This window comes from Anolis carolinensis, chromosome 1, assembly GCF_035594765.1.
Source record: "Anolis carolinensis isolate JA03-04 chromosome 1, rAnoCar3.1.pri, whole genome shotgun sequence".
NCBI classification, from domain to species: Eukaryota; Metazoa; Chordata; class Lepidosauria; order Squamata; family Dactyloidae; genus Anolis; species Anolis carolinensis.
The window spans coordinates 21,224,886-21,239,389 of NC_085841.1; the positions used below are offsets into that span (position 1 = coordinate 21,224,886).

At 40.4% G+C, this 14,504-nt stretch overlaps 1 protein-coding gene across 1 annotated transcript; it reads left to right on the plus strand.

Annotated features, from left to right (window-relative positions):
* Positions 1-2,152: 2,152 nt before the first annotated feature.
* cnpy3 (canopy FGF signaling regulator 3) lies at positions 2,153-11,538 on the plus strand. Its single transcript, XM_003217532.4, has 6 exons — positions 2,153-2,332; positions 5,490-5,613; positions 8,161-8,257; positions 9,170-9,292; positions 10,002-10,119; positions 10,573-11,538. The coding sequence occupies exons 1-6, from the start codon at positions 2,221-2,223 to the stop codon at positions 10,821-10,823; spliced, it is 825 nt and encodes a 274-aa protein (XP_003217580.2). The 5' UTR covers positions 2,153-2,220; the 3' UTR covers positions 10,824-11,538.
* Positions 11,539-14,504: the final 2,966 nt, after the last annotated feature.

Sequence of the window (14,504 nt, forward strand, 5' to 3'; positions counted from 1 at the left end):
AAACTACAAATCCCAAGATTCCATAGCACTGAGCCATGGCCAGTTTGAGTGCCAAGGAAATGCTATGTAATCTTGGGAGTTGTAGTTTGACATGGCCTCACTAAACTACAAATCCCAAGATTCCATAGCACTGAGCCATGGCCAGTTTGAGTGCCAAGGAAATGCTATGTAATCTTGGGAGCTGTAGTTTGACAAGGCCTCACTAAACTACAAATCCCAAGATTCCATAGCACTGAGCCATGGCCAGTTTGAGTGCCAAGGAAATGCTATGTAATCTTGGGAGTTGTAGTTTGACAAGGCCTCACTAAACTACAAATCCCAAGATTCCATAGCACTGAGCCATGGCCAGTTTGAGTGCCAAGGAAATGCTATGTAATCTTGGGAGCTGTAGTTTGACAAGGCCTCACTAAACTACAAATCCCAAGATTCCATAGCACTGAGCCATGGCCAGTTTGAGTGCCAAGGAAATGCTATGTAATCTTGGGAGTTGTAGTTTGACATGGCCTCACTAAACTACAAATCCCAAGATTCCATAGCACTGAGCCATGGCCAGTTTGAGTGCCAAGGAAATGTTATGTAATCTTGGGAGTTGTAGTTTGACATGGCCTCACCGAACTACAAATCCCAAGATTCCATAACACTGAACCATGGCCAGTTTGAGTGCCAAGGAAATGCTATGTAATCTTGGGAGTTGTAGTTTGACAAGGCCTCACCGAACTACAAATCCCAAGATTCCATAACACTGAACCATGGCCAGTTTGAGTGCCAAGGAAATGCTATGTAATCTTGGGAGTTGTAGTTTGACATGGCCTCACTGAACTACAAATCCCAAGATTCCATAACACTGAACCATGGCCAGTTTGAGTGCCAAGGAAATGCTATGTAATCTTGGGAGTTGTAGTTTGACAAGGCCTCACCGAACTACAAATCCCAAGATTCCATAACACTGAACCATGGCCAGTTTGAGTGCCAAGGAAATGCTATGTAATCTTGGGAGTTGTAGTTTGACAAGGCCTCACTAAACTACAAATCCCAAGATTCCATAGCAGTGAGCCATGGCCAGTTTGAGTGCCAAGGAAATGCTATGTAATCTTGGGAGTTGTAGTTTGACATGGCCTCACCGAACTACAAATCCCAAGATTCCATAACACTGAACCATGGCCAGTTTGAGTGCCAAGGAAATGCTATGTAATCTTGGGAGTTGTAGTTTGACATGGCCTCACTGAACTACAAATCCCAAGATTCCATAACACTGAACCATGGCCAGTTTGAGTGCCAAGGAAATGCTATGTAATCTTGGGAGTTGTAGTTTGACAAGGCCTCACCGAACTACAAATCCCAAGATTCCATAACACTGAACCATGGCCAGTTTGAGTGCCAAGGAAATGCTATGTAATCTTGGGAGTTGTAGTTTGACATGGCCTCACTGAACTACAAATCCCAAGATTCCATAACACTGAACCATGGCCAGTTTGAGTGCCAAGGAAATGCTATGTAATCTTGGGAGTTGTAGTTTGACAAGGCCTCACCGAACTACAAATCCCAAGATTCCATAACACTGAACCATGGCCAGTTTGAGTGCCAAGGAAATGCTATGTAATCTTGGGAGTTGTAGTTTGACAAGGCCTCACCGAACTACAAATCCCAAGATTCCATAACACTGAACCATGGCCAGTTTGAATACCATGGCAATGCTATCGAATCCTGGGAGTTGTAGTTTTACAAGGCCTGTCTGCCAGAGTGTTGGTGCCTTAAACAAATTACATCTTCCAGGATTCCGCTGCCCTCAGCCATGGCAGTTAAAGTGGGATCAAACTGTATTAATTCTACAGTCTAGATATACCTTTAAAAGAAAACCTTTCCACTAAGGCTGGTTCATGAATGCCTTTTTTGTCCCGAAAGGGGAGAGCATTCCTAACTGGGTCGAACGCGGGCAAACAACCAATCAAAGACGAGCGCTACCAACACTTTAATTGGCTGGGTTGGGAAGTGAGGGGGCTTATTGGACAAGCTGGGTTGCTTTGTACCGCTCTGATTGGCCTTCTTTGGAAAGCAGCCTGAGCTTCCCCGCTTGCCGATTGGTCTGAGCGCAACACGCTCTCTGCTGCCATTGGCCGAGGCCGCTGGTTGTCATAGTTACGCAGCGGGAGGCAGGAGGCTCCCGGAAGTGGAAGGCGGGAGGGAGCGTGTGAGAGGGAGCTGCTTGTCTGCGGGGCCCCAATGGCTTCCGCGGCCGCGCTCTTGGTGCTCGTGCTCCTCGCCCCGGGGCCCGGGCTGGGCGGAGCCTTGGCCGAAGACGGCGACTGGGTCAAGCTGCCCAATAAGTGCGAAGGTGAGGATCTCTGGTCCCCGGAAACGGGGTGCTTCCACACTGTAGAATTAACCCAGATTGACACCACTTGAACTCCCATGGGCTCAGTGCTGTGGAATCCTGGGGTTTGTCGTTTTATAACTTCCTTACTCTTCTCTGTCTAATATACTGAAGCCTCAACAAACTACAACTCCCAAGGATTGCATAGCATCGAGCCATTGTAGTTCCAAGTGGTTTCGAACTGCGTTAATTCTACAGTGTAGATGCACTCAAAGTTGCAGAGGATGCACAAATGCCACCAGGATCAGTGAAAAAGAAAGATTATGATACTCAGAGCATGAGAGAAGGAAATGAGTTTCTCAGTGTTAGCAAAAGGAATGTATTAATCCGGGGCTCAGTTCAAGTGGTGTCAAACTGTGTTAATTCTGCAGTGTAGCTGCACCCAAAGTTGCAGAGGATGTACAAATGCCACCAGGATCAGTGAAAAAGAAAAAGTCTGATACTCAGAGCATGAGAGAAGGAAATGAGTTTCTCAGTGTCAGCAAAAGGAATGTATTAATCCGGGGCTCAGTTCAAGTGGTGTCAAACTGTGTTAATTCTGCAGTGTAGCTGCACCCAAAGTTGCAGAGGATGTACAAATGCCACCAGGATCAGTGAAAAAGAAAGATTCTGATACTTAGAGCATGAGAAAAGGAAATGAGTTTCTAAGTATCAGCAAAAGGAATGTAATTTTGGGTTGCTGTGAGTTTTCCGGGCTGTATGGCCATGTTACAGAAGCATTCTCTCCTGATGTTTTGCTCACATCTATGGCAGGCATCCTCAGAGGTTTTGAGTTCTGTTGGAAACTATGCAAGTGGGGTTTATATATCTGTGGAATAATGTCCAGGGTGAGAGAAAGAACTCTTGTCTGTTTGAGGCAAATGTAAAATGTTGCAGTTGGCCACCTTCATTAGCATTGAATAGTCTTGCAGCTTCAAAGCCTGGCTGCTTCCTGCTTGGAGGAATTATTTGTTGGGAGGTGATTAGCTGGCCCTGATTGCTTCTTGTTGGAATTCCACTTTTCTGAGTGTTGTTCTTTATTTACTGTCCTGATTTTAGAGTTTTTTTTAATACGGGTAGCCAGATTTTGTTTATTTTCATGGTGTCCTCCTTTCTGTTGAAATTGTCCACATGCTTGTGGATCTCAATGGCTTCTCTGTGTAGTCTGACATAGAATCTTAGAATCATAGAGTTGGAAGAGATCTCCTGGGCCATCGAGTCCAATCCTCTGCCAAGAATGTTTGGTTTTTACACCTATTTTATTTACCTATATACATAGGATCACTTTAAAAAGTTTCAGGCAGAAAAGGGTTGTGAGTGGAAAAAAAGTAAGAAGCCCTGCTTTAAGAGAGGAAGAGTACTTACTGGTATTGTAATAAAAGAGTGAAGGGGAAAGGAACTGAAACACAACCTTTCACTAAAAATGGAACCATCAGAGTAAATGAAAAAAGAAAAGAGGAAGTTGCAACCAAGGCTTACTGAAATTAAGCCAGTTTGGATGTTTTAAAGGAGAGGACTGGATTTAGAATACGAAGATATGAGTTCAGTGAAGCTCACTTTGTGAACAGAAGGAACATCAAACATATTTATTACATCAGTGCATCTACAATGCAGAATTAATACAGTTTGATACTAGTTTTATTGCCATAGCTCAGTGCTGTAAAATCCTGCATGCTGTAGTTTGGTGAGGTACCAGTGCTACTGGGCAGAGAAAGCTAAGTACCTTGTAAAACTACAACTCCCGGGATTTTCTAGGATTGAGCCATGTCAGTTTAAGTGGTGCCAGACTGCATTATACACGCAGTCTCAAATTCTCAGAAGAAGGAATAAGATTAACATCCATAATAGGAAAATGACTTCATTGGCATTTGTCTGCATGATATATTTTTAGGATTATTATTATTATTTCTACCCCACTTTATGTCTCCTGCAGCAACATACATTCATGTTGAAGGCTTTTATGGCCTGAATCTCTAGGTTGCTGTAAGTTTTTCAGGCTGATTGACCATGTTCCAGCAGCATTCTCTCCATAGGTAAAGGTTTTGGTTTTCCCCTGACATTAAGTCTAGTCATGTCTGACAAAGGGGGTTGGTGCTCATCTCCATTTCTAAGCTGAAGAGCCGGCATTATCTATAGACAACTCCAAGGTCATGTGGCCAGCATGACTGCATGGAGCGCCGTTACCTTCCCGCCAGAGTGGTACCTATTGATCTACTCACATTTGCATATTTTCGAACTGCTGGGTTGGCAGAAGCTGGGGCTAACAGCAGGAGCTCACCCCCGATTCCCGAATTCGAATCACTGACCATTTGGTCAGCAAGTTCAGCAGCTCAGCAGTTTAGCCCGCTGCGCCACAAGGAGCTACATACATTCCACACAGCATGAAAAACATACAACAACCCAGTGATTTCAGCCATAAAAGCCTTCAACAAGAATTTGTGTTGTTATTTTAAATATTAATTACTGGTTAATCAGGTGTGAACTTGAGCTTTTGTTTGGTCCTATCTTGGTCCAACATTCCCTTTATAGCAACAGTTGCTGGACTCCCAACTTCTGTCATACTCACTATTGGCCATCCCACTACTACTATGGCTATTATTTTATTTATTTGTTCTCTGCTTTTCTCCCAGGACTGGGACCAAAGCATATTACAACCTTTAAAGCTATATAGTTTAAAAACCAACACAAGTTTAGTATTAAAATATATGCTAGTTAGGACTGATAAGATTTGTAGTTGTACATCCAGAAGACTCATTCGTAATCGAACGTGAATGTTACTGGTTTTTGCAGCCTATTGTTTGAAGCTGGGAAAAATTACATTTACTGGAACACATACTTAATGTGGCATTCTGGGGGTTTGGGTAAAAAATCGTACTTCAGATATTTGTTTTTGCTCACTTTGTCTGAATTATTGTTACACTTTTCCCAGAAATGTTACTGTAGCTATTTGTGAACTTTTGTAAATTTTTTTTGTTTTAGTCATTGAGTACTGTGATGCCTTCATTATCTCCAAATACATATCAGTATTTGGTACAGTAGCTATTGCACCTTAATAAGAAACCCCAGTGTATCTACCTTTACATCAACAATTAATATTTATCAATGCATTCTAACTGCTGTGCATCTTATCTGACTTCAGTGTGCAAGTATGTGGCTTTAGAACTGAAGTCCTCTTTTGATGAAACTGGCAAGACCAAGGAGGTGATCGACACAAAGTACGGCTTTTTGGATGGCAAGCAATCCAAAATCAAGTACACAAAATCGTAAGTGACTACAAGATATACAAAGTGTGGGAGTTAATCAATCTTTATTTTGCACCTCTGCTGCAGATCGTGAAATGAAGCATAAATTGCGTTATGCAAGCTTCCAAAGCTTCTCTGACTTGTCAATCAGGCAAAGATGTTAAAATTATATGGGAGAAAAATTGTGATCATGTTAGACTCACAAGCCTACATTCTGCCTGAGATTTTAGTGAGAAATTTCAATGTAGACAAAGGTTACCCCCCCTAGCGGCCATGTGAAAGTTAGAAACAAAGAGCAATTAGAGGCAAGTAATACAATTTCACTTCAGTGCAAGAGAAAACTTGATTTCTCGTAAGATACAGACATCCAATCCTTGGAAATGTGGAACCAAATTATGGTTGCCCTCAGCAGGTTGATGATGGAGGTACACTATTTTTGCTGTCCCTCTGATCTTTCTATCTGAATTCCATCCTGATTCCATCTTGATTACCTATTTTAATAGGTACCAGCTTCTTCCTCCTCATCTCCATCTTAAGTCAAGTCAAGTGGAGTGGGCAGATCAAAAGACAACCAGGCAAAATGGCATTACCTAAAAGAATTCTCCACTTTCTACGACTGTGGAGCTTGTTCGCAATGTCCTGCCTCATGTATAGAGGAAGAGTTGTTTGAGGCTACAGACAATACAATTGCTGTTACCTGTTTTTGGTCAAAAAATATTTAGCCGCTCGTGCTCCTTCTTTTTTATCAGTTTTATACTAATCTAAGCAATGTTGATATGAAATAAATAAATAAAACGTGAAAACAAATCAATAAAATACACATGAAAACAGCGATTAAAAAGGAGATTAAACAGACATCTGAATATCATATTCTTTCTGTCCCGTTAGTTCAGCTCTTGCTTGGGCAAAATGTAATACGTACAATGAAATTTGACTTAAGTTTGCCCCTGATTTATTTATTACAGTATTTCTACTCTGCCCTTCTCACCCAATAAGGGGACTCAGGGCGGCTTACAATATAAAGCACATATATAAACAATCACAGTAACATTCCAATTCAACTTAAAATTAAATTACATTAAAACATTCATAAATACACATATAAATATACATTTAAGCATATTTCGAATCCTAACCGGTCTGTCAATTATATCCTAAAACATATGTTGTAGTTAGTGCTGGTAAAGACTGTAGGAACTAACATACATAGTTTAAGTGGTTTGGGTCCTATGCTTTGGTGCTTAGGCATCCATCCACATTGATTTAGTAGACAGAATCCTATATAGAACATGTGGTTCATTAAGCTCAGTAAACAAGGTCTCAGCACCAGACTTGCTAGGATGTCAGTTTGCCTGATGTCAAGTGGACTCCCTTAAAATTTAGACAGTATGTTAAACCTTTTAGTAGCTTGAAAATATAATAGAAGTTCTAAGATCTGTAATAAGATTTATGTTGTATTGCTGTTTTAATTTTTAAAAATTAATAAAATATTTTTTCGAGGATACTTTACATTTAATAATATAATATAATACTAACTTTATTTAAGTTTGGGAAGGGACTCGGAGTGGCTTACACAGGGACAAGCCCGGACAACAACATAGTATAACATTACATGCACAGTAATTTAACAGTTAATTGAAATATTTCAATACAAAATAAAAACGACATAACATGACAATTACTTTAAAAACCGGAGCTTTTAAGAATATAATTTAAGAATATAATTAACTCTGAAAAACAAAATCGGATTTGGGGCCAATGCATATATTATATAGGCTCAAATCTTCACTATGTCTTATACAAATTAAATGATAGCCTTATAGTTGTGGGTGATCCCTCTTTGTCTCCTGGCAACCAATATCTTAGACCCAGTCTGCCACTTAGCAGTCTGTATGCATTGCTGTGTGCTGCCTTTGTTGTTCAGTGTCTGAGAGCTGATAGCGGCCTTCCAGATCTTCTGAGAGTCATTCTAGGTCTGGGAGATTAGTCTCAGATCTGTTCACTCCTATCTTGCCCAGGTACTTCTTGCATTCCCCTAGTCACTACATGAACCCTTTGAATCCCACCCATAGGAGAAAAGCAGGATAGAAATGAACAAATGATAACAATAACAACAACAACAAGAACAACAACAATCCAACAGGTTGGTACAGTACTACAGTTTGCTATGTGACAAAACAAGTTCAAGCAGATGCTGCCACATTAAAAACAGACCCAATGATAGTAGTATGAACCATTCCTGATGTATAGTTGAGATAGCCAAATGATTGACACTATGGAAAGAAGAACTTTCAAATACTCATTCAAAAACTAAATGCTTGTTTCAGACCCACAGTACTTAGCAAAAGGCTAAAAAGTTATGACCTGTAAGGCAAAGCCCCATAGCACTGGTGGATGGAAGTCTTGGTAGTTGCAAATGGGAGAGATAACTCCAGGCAGCCATTCTGCCATGCAGTTAAGTTCTGTATTGGCAGCATAAGTTTCCAGTGAATATTTATTAGTTATATCATCAGATACTCATGCAGAGAAATTATTTTGATCCTTGCTTCTTCTTTTTTCTGTCTGCAGGGACATTCGCCTGATTGAAGTGACAGAAAATATTTGTCAGAGGCTTTTGGGGTATAATCTGCACAAAGAGAGAACAGGAAGCAACAGATTTGCAAAGGTGTGTAAAGTCTTGGGATTCTTCTGTCCATAGAATTTGTTGCATTCATTTTTGAAAGTTTTAGATTTCATTGAAAAGCCAGTTGATAGGAGACAAATTACACAGAAACAGGAGTTAATTTGCCTTTTTAATGAAATATTGTTCAGTGGACGCTAGATCTTTGTTCATATTTTTGAAGGCTCAGAGGAAGTCACTGGATGATGTGGATGAGCTAAAATTGCCGTAGGAGTAAGAAAAATCCTACTGAACAATACTACAGTGAAGTATAAGTATTTAGTCCAAACTCTGAAATCATTTTCAGTGCCGTCTTTGTGCATAAAAAGTACATTCAGATTCCTTAATTAGTTGAAACTTCTATTGGAAAAAGCATGGTATAATGTTTAGTGCAGTGTTTCCAATCTTCAGCCCTAAATTTAATTTATTGAATGCAGCTTCCAGAACTCCATTAACTAAGTTGCATAGGGCTTTGTGGAGTTGAAGTCCTCACAGGGTTGTTGAAAGGCTTCTTAGGAATTACTGCTACGGTTTTTGATAGTATGGGGTCCAGATGGTTTGTATTTTTAGTTTTTGAATTTATTTGTTTAACATGGTTTTAACATTTTGATATTGTATAAACTCATACATAAATCTGGGGGGGGGGGTGTCAAAAAATCAACGCAAAAGACCTGGACCAGCTTATCCACATCAATGGATAGAGCACAGATGTAAAAATATCCTCTCACTTGACTGTTTATAGTTGCAAGTATGGCATTTGGTTTTAACCTGATCATAGAACAGAACTATCCATCATTGAATTCTGTGGACTGTAGATTGTTCCTTGGTTTCTTTGCAGCACTGTACATCTATCCTTCATTTACTTTGCTGTGGTCTTTCAAATATAATTCTTAATTGAAGTAACTCTCATCACTTTAGGGCATGTCTGAGACATTTGAAACTCTTCATAATTTGGTGCACAAAGGAGTCAAAGTAGTGATGGACATCCCTTATGAATTGTGGAACGAGACCTCAGCAGAAGTGGCTGATCTGAAGAAACAGGTATAATGGCCTTATAGTTTTAGTGCTGGAAATGGGGAATGATCTGGGAACATATTGTCAGTCACCTGGACCTCCTAGATTGGAAGAAAGGATGGATTTGCATTACTTAGGAAAGGCATTCCAACCTTTTATCATGAGAGGAAAGCCGTACATCTATCAAATCATGGTTTTCATGAGGAAATGGGTATAGTCATCTAAACTGATCCCCGGACTGAGATTCCAGAAGGAACAAATTTGGCACTTGGACCTTAGGTTCCCCACCCCATTCTAGAGATGTTGTAGGAATACCCATTTAAACAGGAAGCTGATAGGGAGAACCTTGTGTCTAGGACGAACATCACTGACCTGTTGACCAGATCCCACCTTCTCTTTTTAGTTTGTAAGCCTGCATAGGTTTTCTTTTCTCAATGTAGTAGAGTGCCGCAGGTCTTATGTCCTTGCTTATCGTTATTTATAAAAAGTGAAATTTGTGGAAAACTCAGTGTGGAGGCATTAACAGAACATAATGGTTTCAGTCTTAGGACAAGATGGGGTCAGTCTCCTCTTCCCCCTCTAACCTTCTTTGACATCTTCAAATATGATCTAAGAGATTGGAGAAGGTTGGGTGCAAGTGGAAAGAAATGAGGGGGAAATTCCCCTTCAGAAAGCAGAGGTTTGTTTTTTTTCAAATGTAAGTTTGTATTTGATGCTGTTTCTTTCACATTGTTAGTGTGAGATAATGGTGGAAGAATATGAAGATGTGATTGAAGACTGGTACAGAAACCATCAGGAAGAAGACATCTCCCAGTTCCTTTGTGCAAATCATGTCTTGAAGGGAAAGGATACAAGTGAGTTTCTCTTTCAGAAGAACAACTGGTGGATGAGGGACACGTGTACAGTAATCCCCCTATGATTAGCTAATAATGAGGGGTTCTCAATAAGAGAAACGAAGTGTAACTATGAGAAGATGATTAGAAAACAGGGAATCCCAGACAGGAAATAATCAGGGCCAGCTAACACCTCCCAACAAATAACCTGTCCAGACAGAAAGCAGCTAGGCTTTGAAGCTGCAAGGCTATTCAATGCTAATCAAGCTGGACCATTGCAGCATTCACACTTGCCTCAAACAGACAAGAGTTCTTTCTCCCAACTGGTTGTCCACTTTGAGAACAAGGCAGAATCAACAGGGCCTTTGCTTTTGGTCTTGTCCAGCATGGCTCTTCTGTTCTTACGACTGGGAAGTGTGGGCTTGCCAATATCTCATGGTCTTTCCCCTTATCTTCTCCTTATCATTCCTCTAGGCTGCCTTGCAGAAAAATGGACTGGCAAGAAAGGTGACTTGGCAAGTTCAGGACAGAAAGCAAAGAAGAAAGCAAAGAAAAAGGAAGGCAAGGGCAAAAAGTCAGGCAAGAGCAAAAAGAGCCACAAGGATGAGGCAGAACAAGAGAAGGTGAAGCCAAGTGCCAAAGAGGAGGGACCTGACCGAACTGAGGAGGATGAAGAAGTCATTCAGAAGGCAGCCCCACTGTCACACACCACTGATGAGCTATAGGTTCTTGACAGAGACATTCTGCCCATGCTTCCCTTGTGGACTCTTGAAAGACTTTATTGGGCCAGATGACTATGCTTGAGCCCCTTGGAGATATGAGATTGAGCTTCTCGCTTCCTGAGGGAAAGTGCAAATCTGTCTTTGAAGGTCACTTGAACTTGAGTTATCCAGTGTTAATTGTACCTCATTGCAGGTGAAGAGTAGATAAAACCCAGGTACCCTTTTGCATCCTTGGAAGAGAGAATGAGAAGGGCTGGTTACCTTGCCTGGTGTCTAACCTTCAATAGCTGAGCCTGCTGCTTGTGTTGATTTCTCCCCATTACCTTCTGTGGCTTTGACTTACAAAAAACAACTGGAGAGAAGAGTAAAAGGGGAAGTATAAACTGTAAGATCAGCCCTGTGCAGTTTGCTTTAGACACAACGGTAGCCAAGGTATCTCTCATCAACCAAGTGGGCTCTAACACTTTAGTTCTCTTAAGTAACTTCCTCGGAAGGCGGATCCAACACTTCATCTGTATCACTGAGTTTGTTGAGAGAGAAGTGGAAGTGGAATTAAGAATGCTGCGCTTTTGCCGTGAAACTCCTTTTTAAAAAGCTCTCTTCTTCCCTTAAGGTCAGGAAGATATTTGGAGATGTCTATGAATTTCTTCCCCACCCCGCTTTTACCGTCTGTTGCTGCCTCCTAAAAGACTGTAAATAAATGGAAAGCTTTTTTGCACATACTGTGCTTTTCCACTTTCTATGTTGGCTCTTTGTCCTTGTGAAGCAATGCTACATATAATACTGTACCTCTGTTTCTTTAATGTTGTTCCTTCAAAGATTCTTACCTCCAGTTTTCCCTTGGGGGGGAAATTGCTTTTTGGAGTACAGCTCTCAGAATCCCCCAGCCAACATTGCCACTAGTAATGATACCCACCCCCCAAAGTAACTTAGTAGGATTAAAAATGGGATCTCAAGGTGTAACTACACTACATGCTTATAGCACTTTGATAGTTCTTCAACTGCCATGACTCCATTCTGTGGAACCCAGGGATGTGTAGTGTCAATGAGGTACTTGGAATTATTTGCTAAGGAGCTGTTCCAGTGCTCAGGAGAAGTGGATTAAAGTTCTCTGACAGATAATTCTAAGTAAAAAGTCCCAGGATTATTTGGAATAGAACCATGGCAGTAAAAGTGGAATCAAGTTTCTGTTATCATTTAATGTGAATACATTCTCAAGGTAAGCTAGTTGTATCTTCTCTAACTACGGAGTCTTGGTGTCCTGTTCAAAAGTCAAAATGATGTGTTTGCTCCATTTGTATGTCATTTCTGAGTTACTACCTACTTTGTTGTTCTGGCTTGGTTTTTATAATAATAATAATAATAATGATGATGATGCTTTATTTATAGGCCACCCTATCTCCCCGAGGGGACTCAGGGAAGCTTCCAGACAAAAAATGGAAGGCTTGATTAAAAACACTTAAGTCAAATAGTACAAAATAACATAATTATAAATTCATAATAATCTCTAAACCATAAAATAATATTAGTAATTAAATAAACATAATTATCTGAACAGACATATAGACATCATAAAGACCAGAACTACAAAAAAAAACATAAAAGTATGTAAAATGATTTATATCAGCTTTTTCTTGATCAGTCTTTCTCTTATACAAAGTAGCCTTGCTGAGAACTGTAATATTGAACTGAAAGAGTGGGTTACTTAACAGGAAACAAATGAAACAGACCAAAACCATGTTAAGCCTATAGTGCTACGAATGTGAACTCCCAGCATCGCTCACAATTGGCTATACTAGTGTTTTGGGCTCATGAAAGTTACTTTCCTACCACATCCTTGAAGATGGGAGGTAGTTCATTTTGGTCAGGGGGATGTGCTGCCTTTCAGCCCTAACTAACTCCAGTTCCCAGCACCACTAGTCATTGCCCCATTGATTGATGCCTATGGGATTTGTAGACCTAACAATATTAGGAGATGGATACATCGCTTTCCTGATGTCTTGGCCTGTGGTTCTCACAATCCCTGGCCTAGAGCAAGAATAAGCAGCCAAAACATCTTAGCAGGGCTGAGGGATCTTTGGCCCTCTAGATGTTTTGATATACGAATTCCTGGTCAATATGCCCATTGGTTAGGGATTGTGAGAACTCTAGTCCAAAACATCTGAACAGCAAACAGTTTCCTTATCCTTGCTGAAGTATGTCATTCAAAGGAACACATTGGCCAGGAATTGGAACACATTTGTAGGTAACATTGTGAGGCTTGAAACAAAAGCTTTGAGGAGTTTACAGGTCTTTCCTTGCATCTCAACTAATCCAACCAGAAGGTGGTATGTTTGGCCTTTTTTTTAAAACATGTATAATGTGGGCCAAAAGTCACAATATTTGATAGTTCCTTTGTTTTTGTTTTTTTGTTTTAATGTACAAAACCATAGCATTATATATACAGTATATATAGATCCTATGTATTGATTTCCTTGAGCTTGGAACAAAATCATAGAATGAATGTAGTTTAACACACCTCAATGTTATGGAATCATGGGAGTTGCAGTTTTACAACGTCCTTAGCCTTTTCTTTCAAAGAGTGCTGGTTCCTCACCACACTACAAATCCCAGGATTCCATAGCATGAGCTATGGCAGCTAAAGTGTTAAACTGCATTCATTCCACAGTTTATATGCAGCCTCTGTTGATTTGTGCCCTATATTCCTCTCTAGACAGACTCTCACATGCTATAATATGGGACCAGCAGGTGGCTCTCTCAGAGCTTTGAAAAAGTTATAGTAGCTTTTTAAAATACAGTCTCAAGCGAAAGCCAGCCTATCCTTACAAACCCCCACCAAGGTTCAATTTAAGTTCATCCTCCACACTGAGGTTTTGAATACAGTACACTAGGAGGACTTTCCTGCTATTCATAGCAGCCTTCCTCTTCTGAATTACTTCCTTTCTATAGAGGCTTATCGCTCCTTAATCATATCAAAAGTAGCATGACTATTGTGCTTCCTCTTTTGTTTTGGAGCAAACAACCAGAAACATGAATGATGTGATTACTTTTGGTTCCCCATATATTTTGCTGAAATGAGTGAATATAGTTTTAGGACCTAAAGCCACTAGGCTTTCTTTCTCATTCTTGAGCGTTGCTTCCAACTTTTCCTTATTTTACCAATCATGGGACTTACTCGGCAAGAATAGTGTGAATTTCTCAGACCTCTGGTACTTTATGTGCCATTCAAAAATTAGCAATGATGGTTCTAATGTTATATGTGGTTTTCTTTTTCCATTTTGAAGTGTTTCTGCACGTAATGAGGGGCTTAATTCATAGGCTGACCTTTCCGTTCTCCATGACTTACCTTCACCTTATGAAAAAACTAGCCTTTGCAAGTAGCAGTGATTATATAATTGAGCAAAGACACTTCTTCAACAGTATCGTCCAGCAAGTCCTATGCAGGATCGTAGAATCATTGAGTTGGAAGATATCCCAAGGGCCATCCAGTCCAACCCCATTCTGCCATGCAGGAACACACAATCAAAGCACTCTTGGCAGATGACCCATCCAGCCTCTACTTGGAAACCTCGGGAGATGCCTCTATCCCTCTGATAGATATGTCATTATGTGTCCCTAACATTGCGGAGAATTTCAGCCAAACATGACAATGAAATAGACACTTTTTTGAATTACAATCCACAA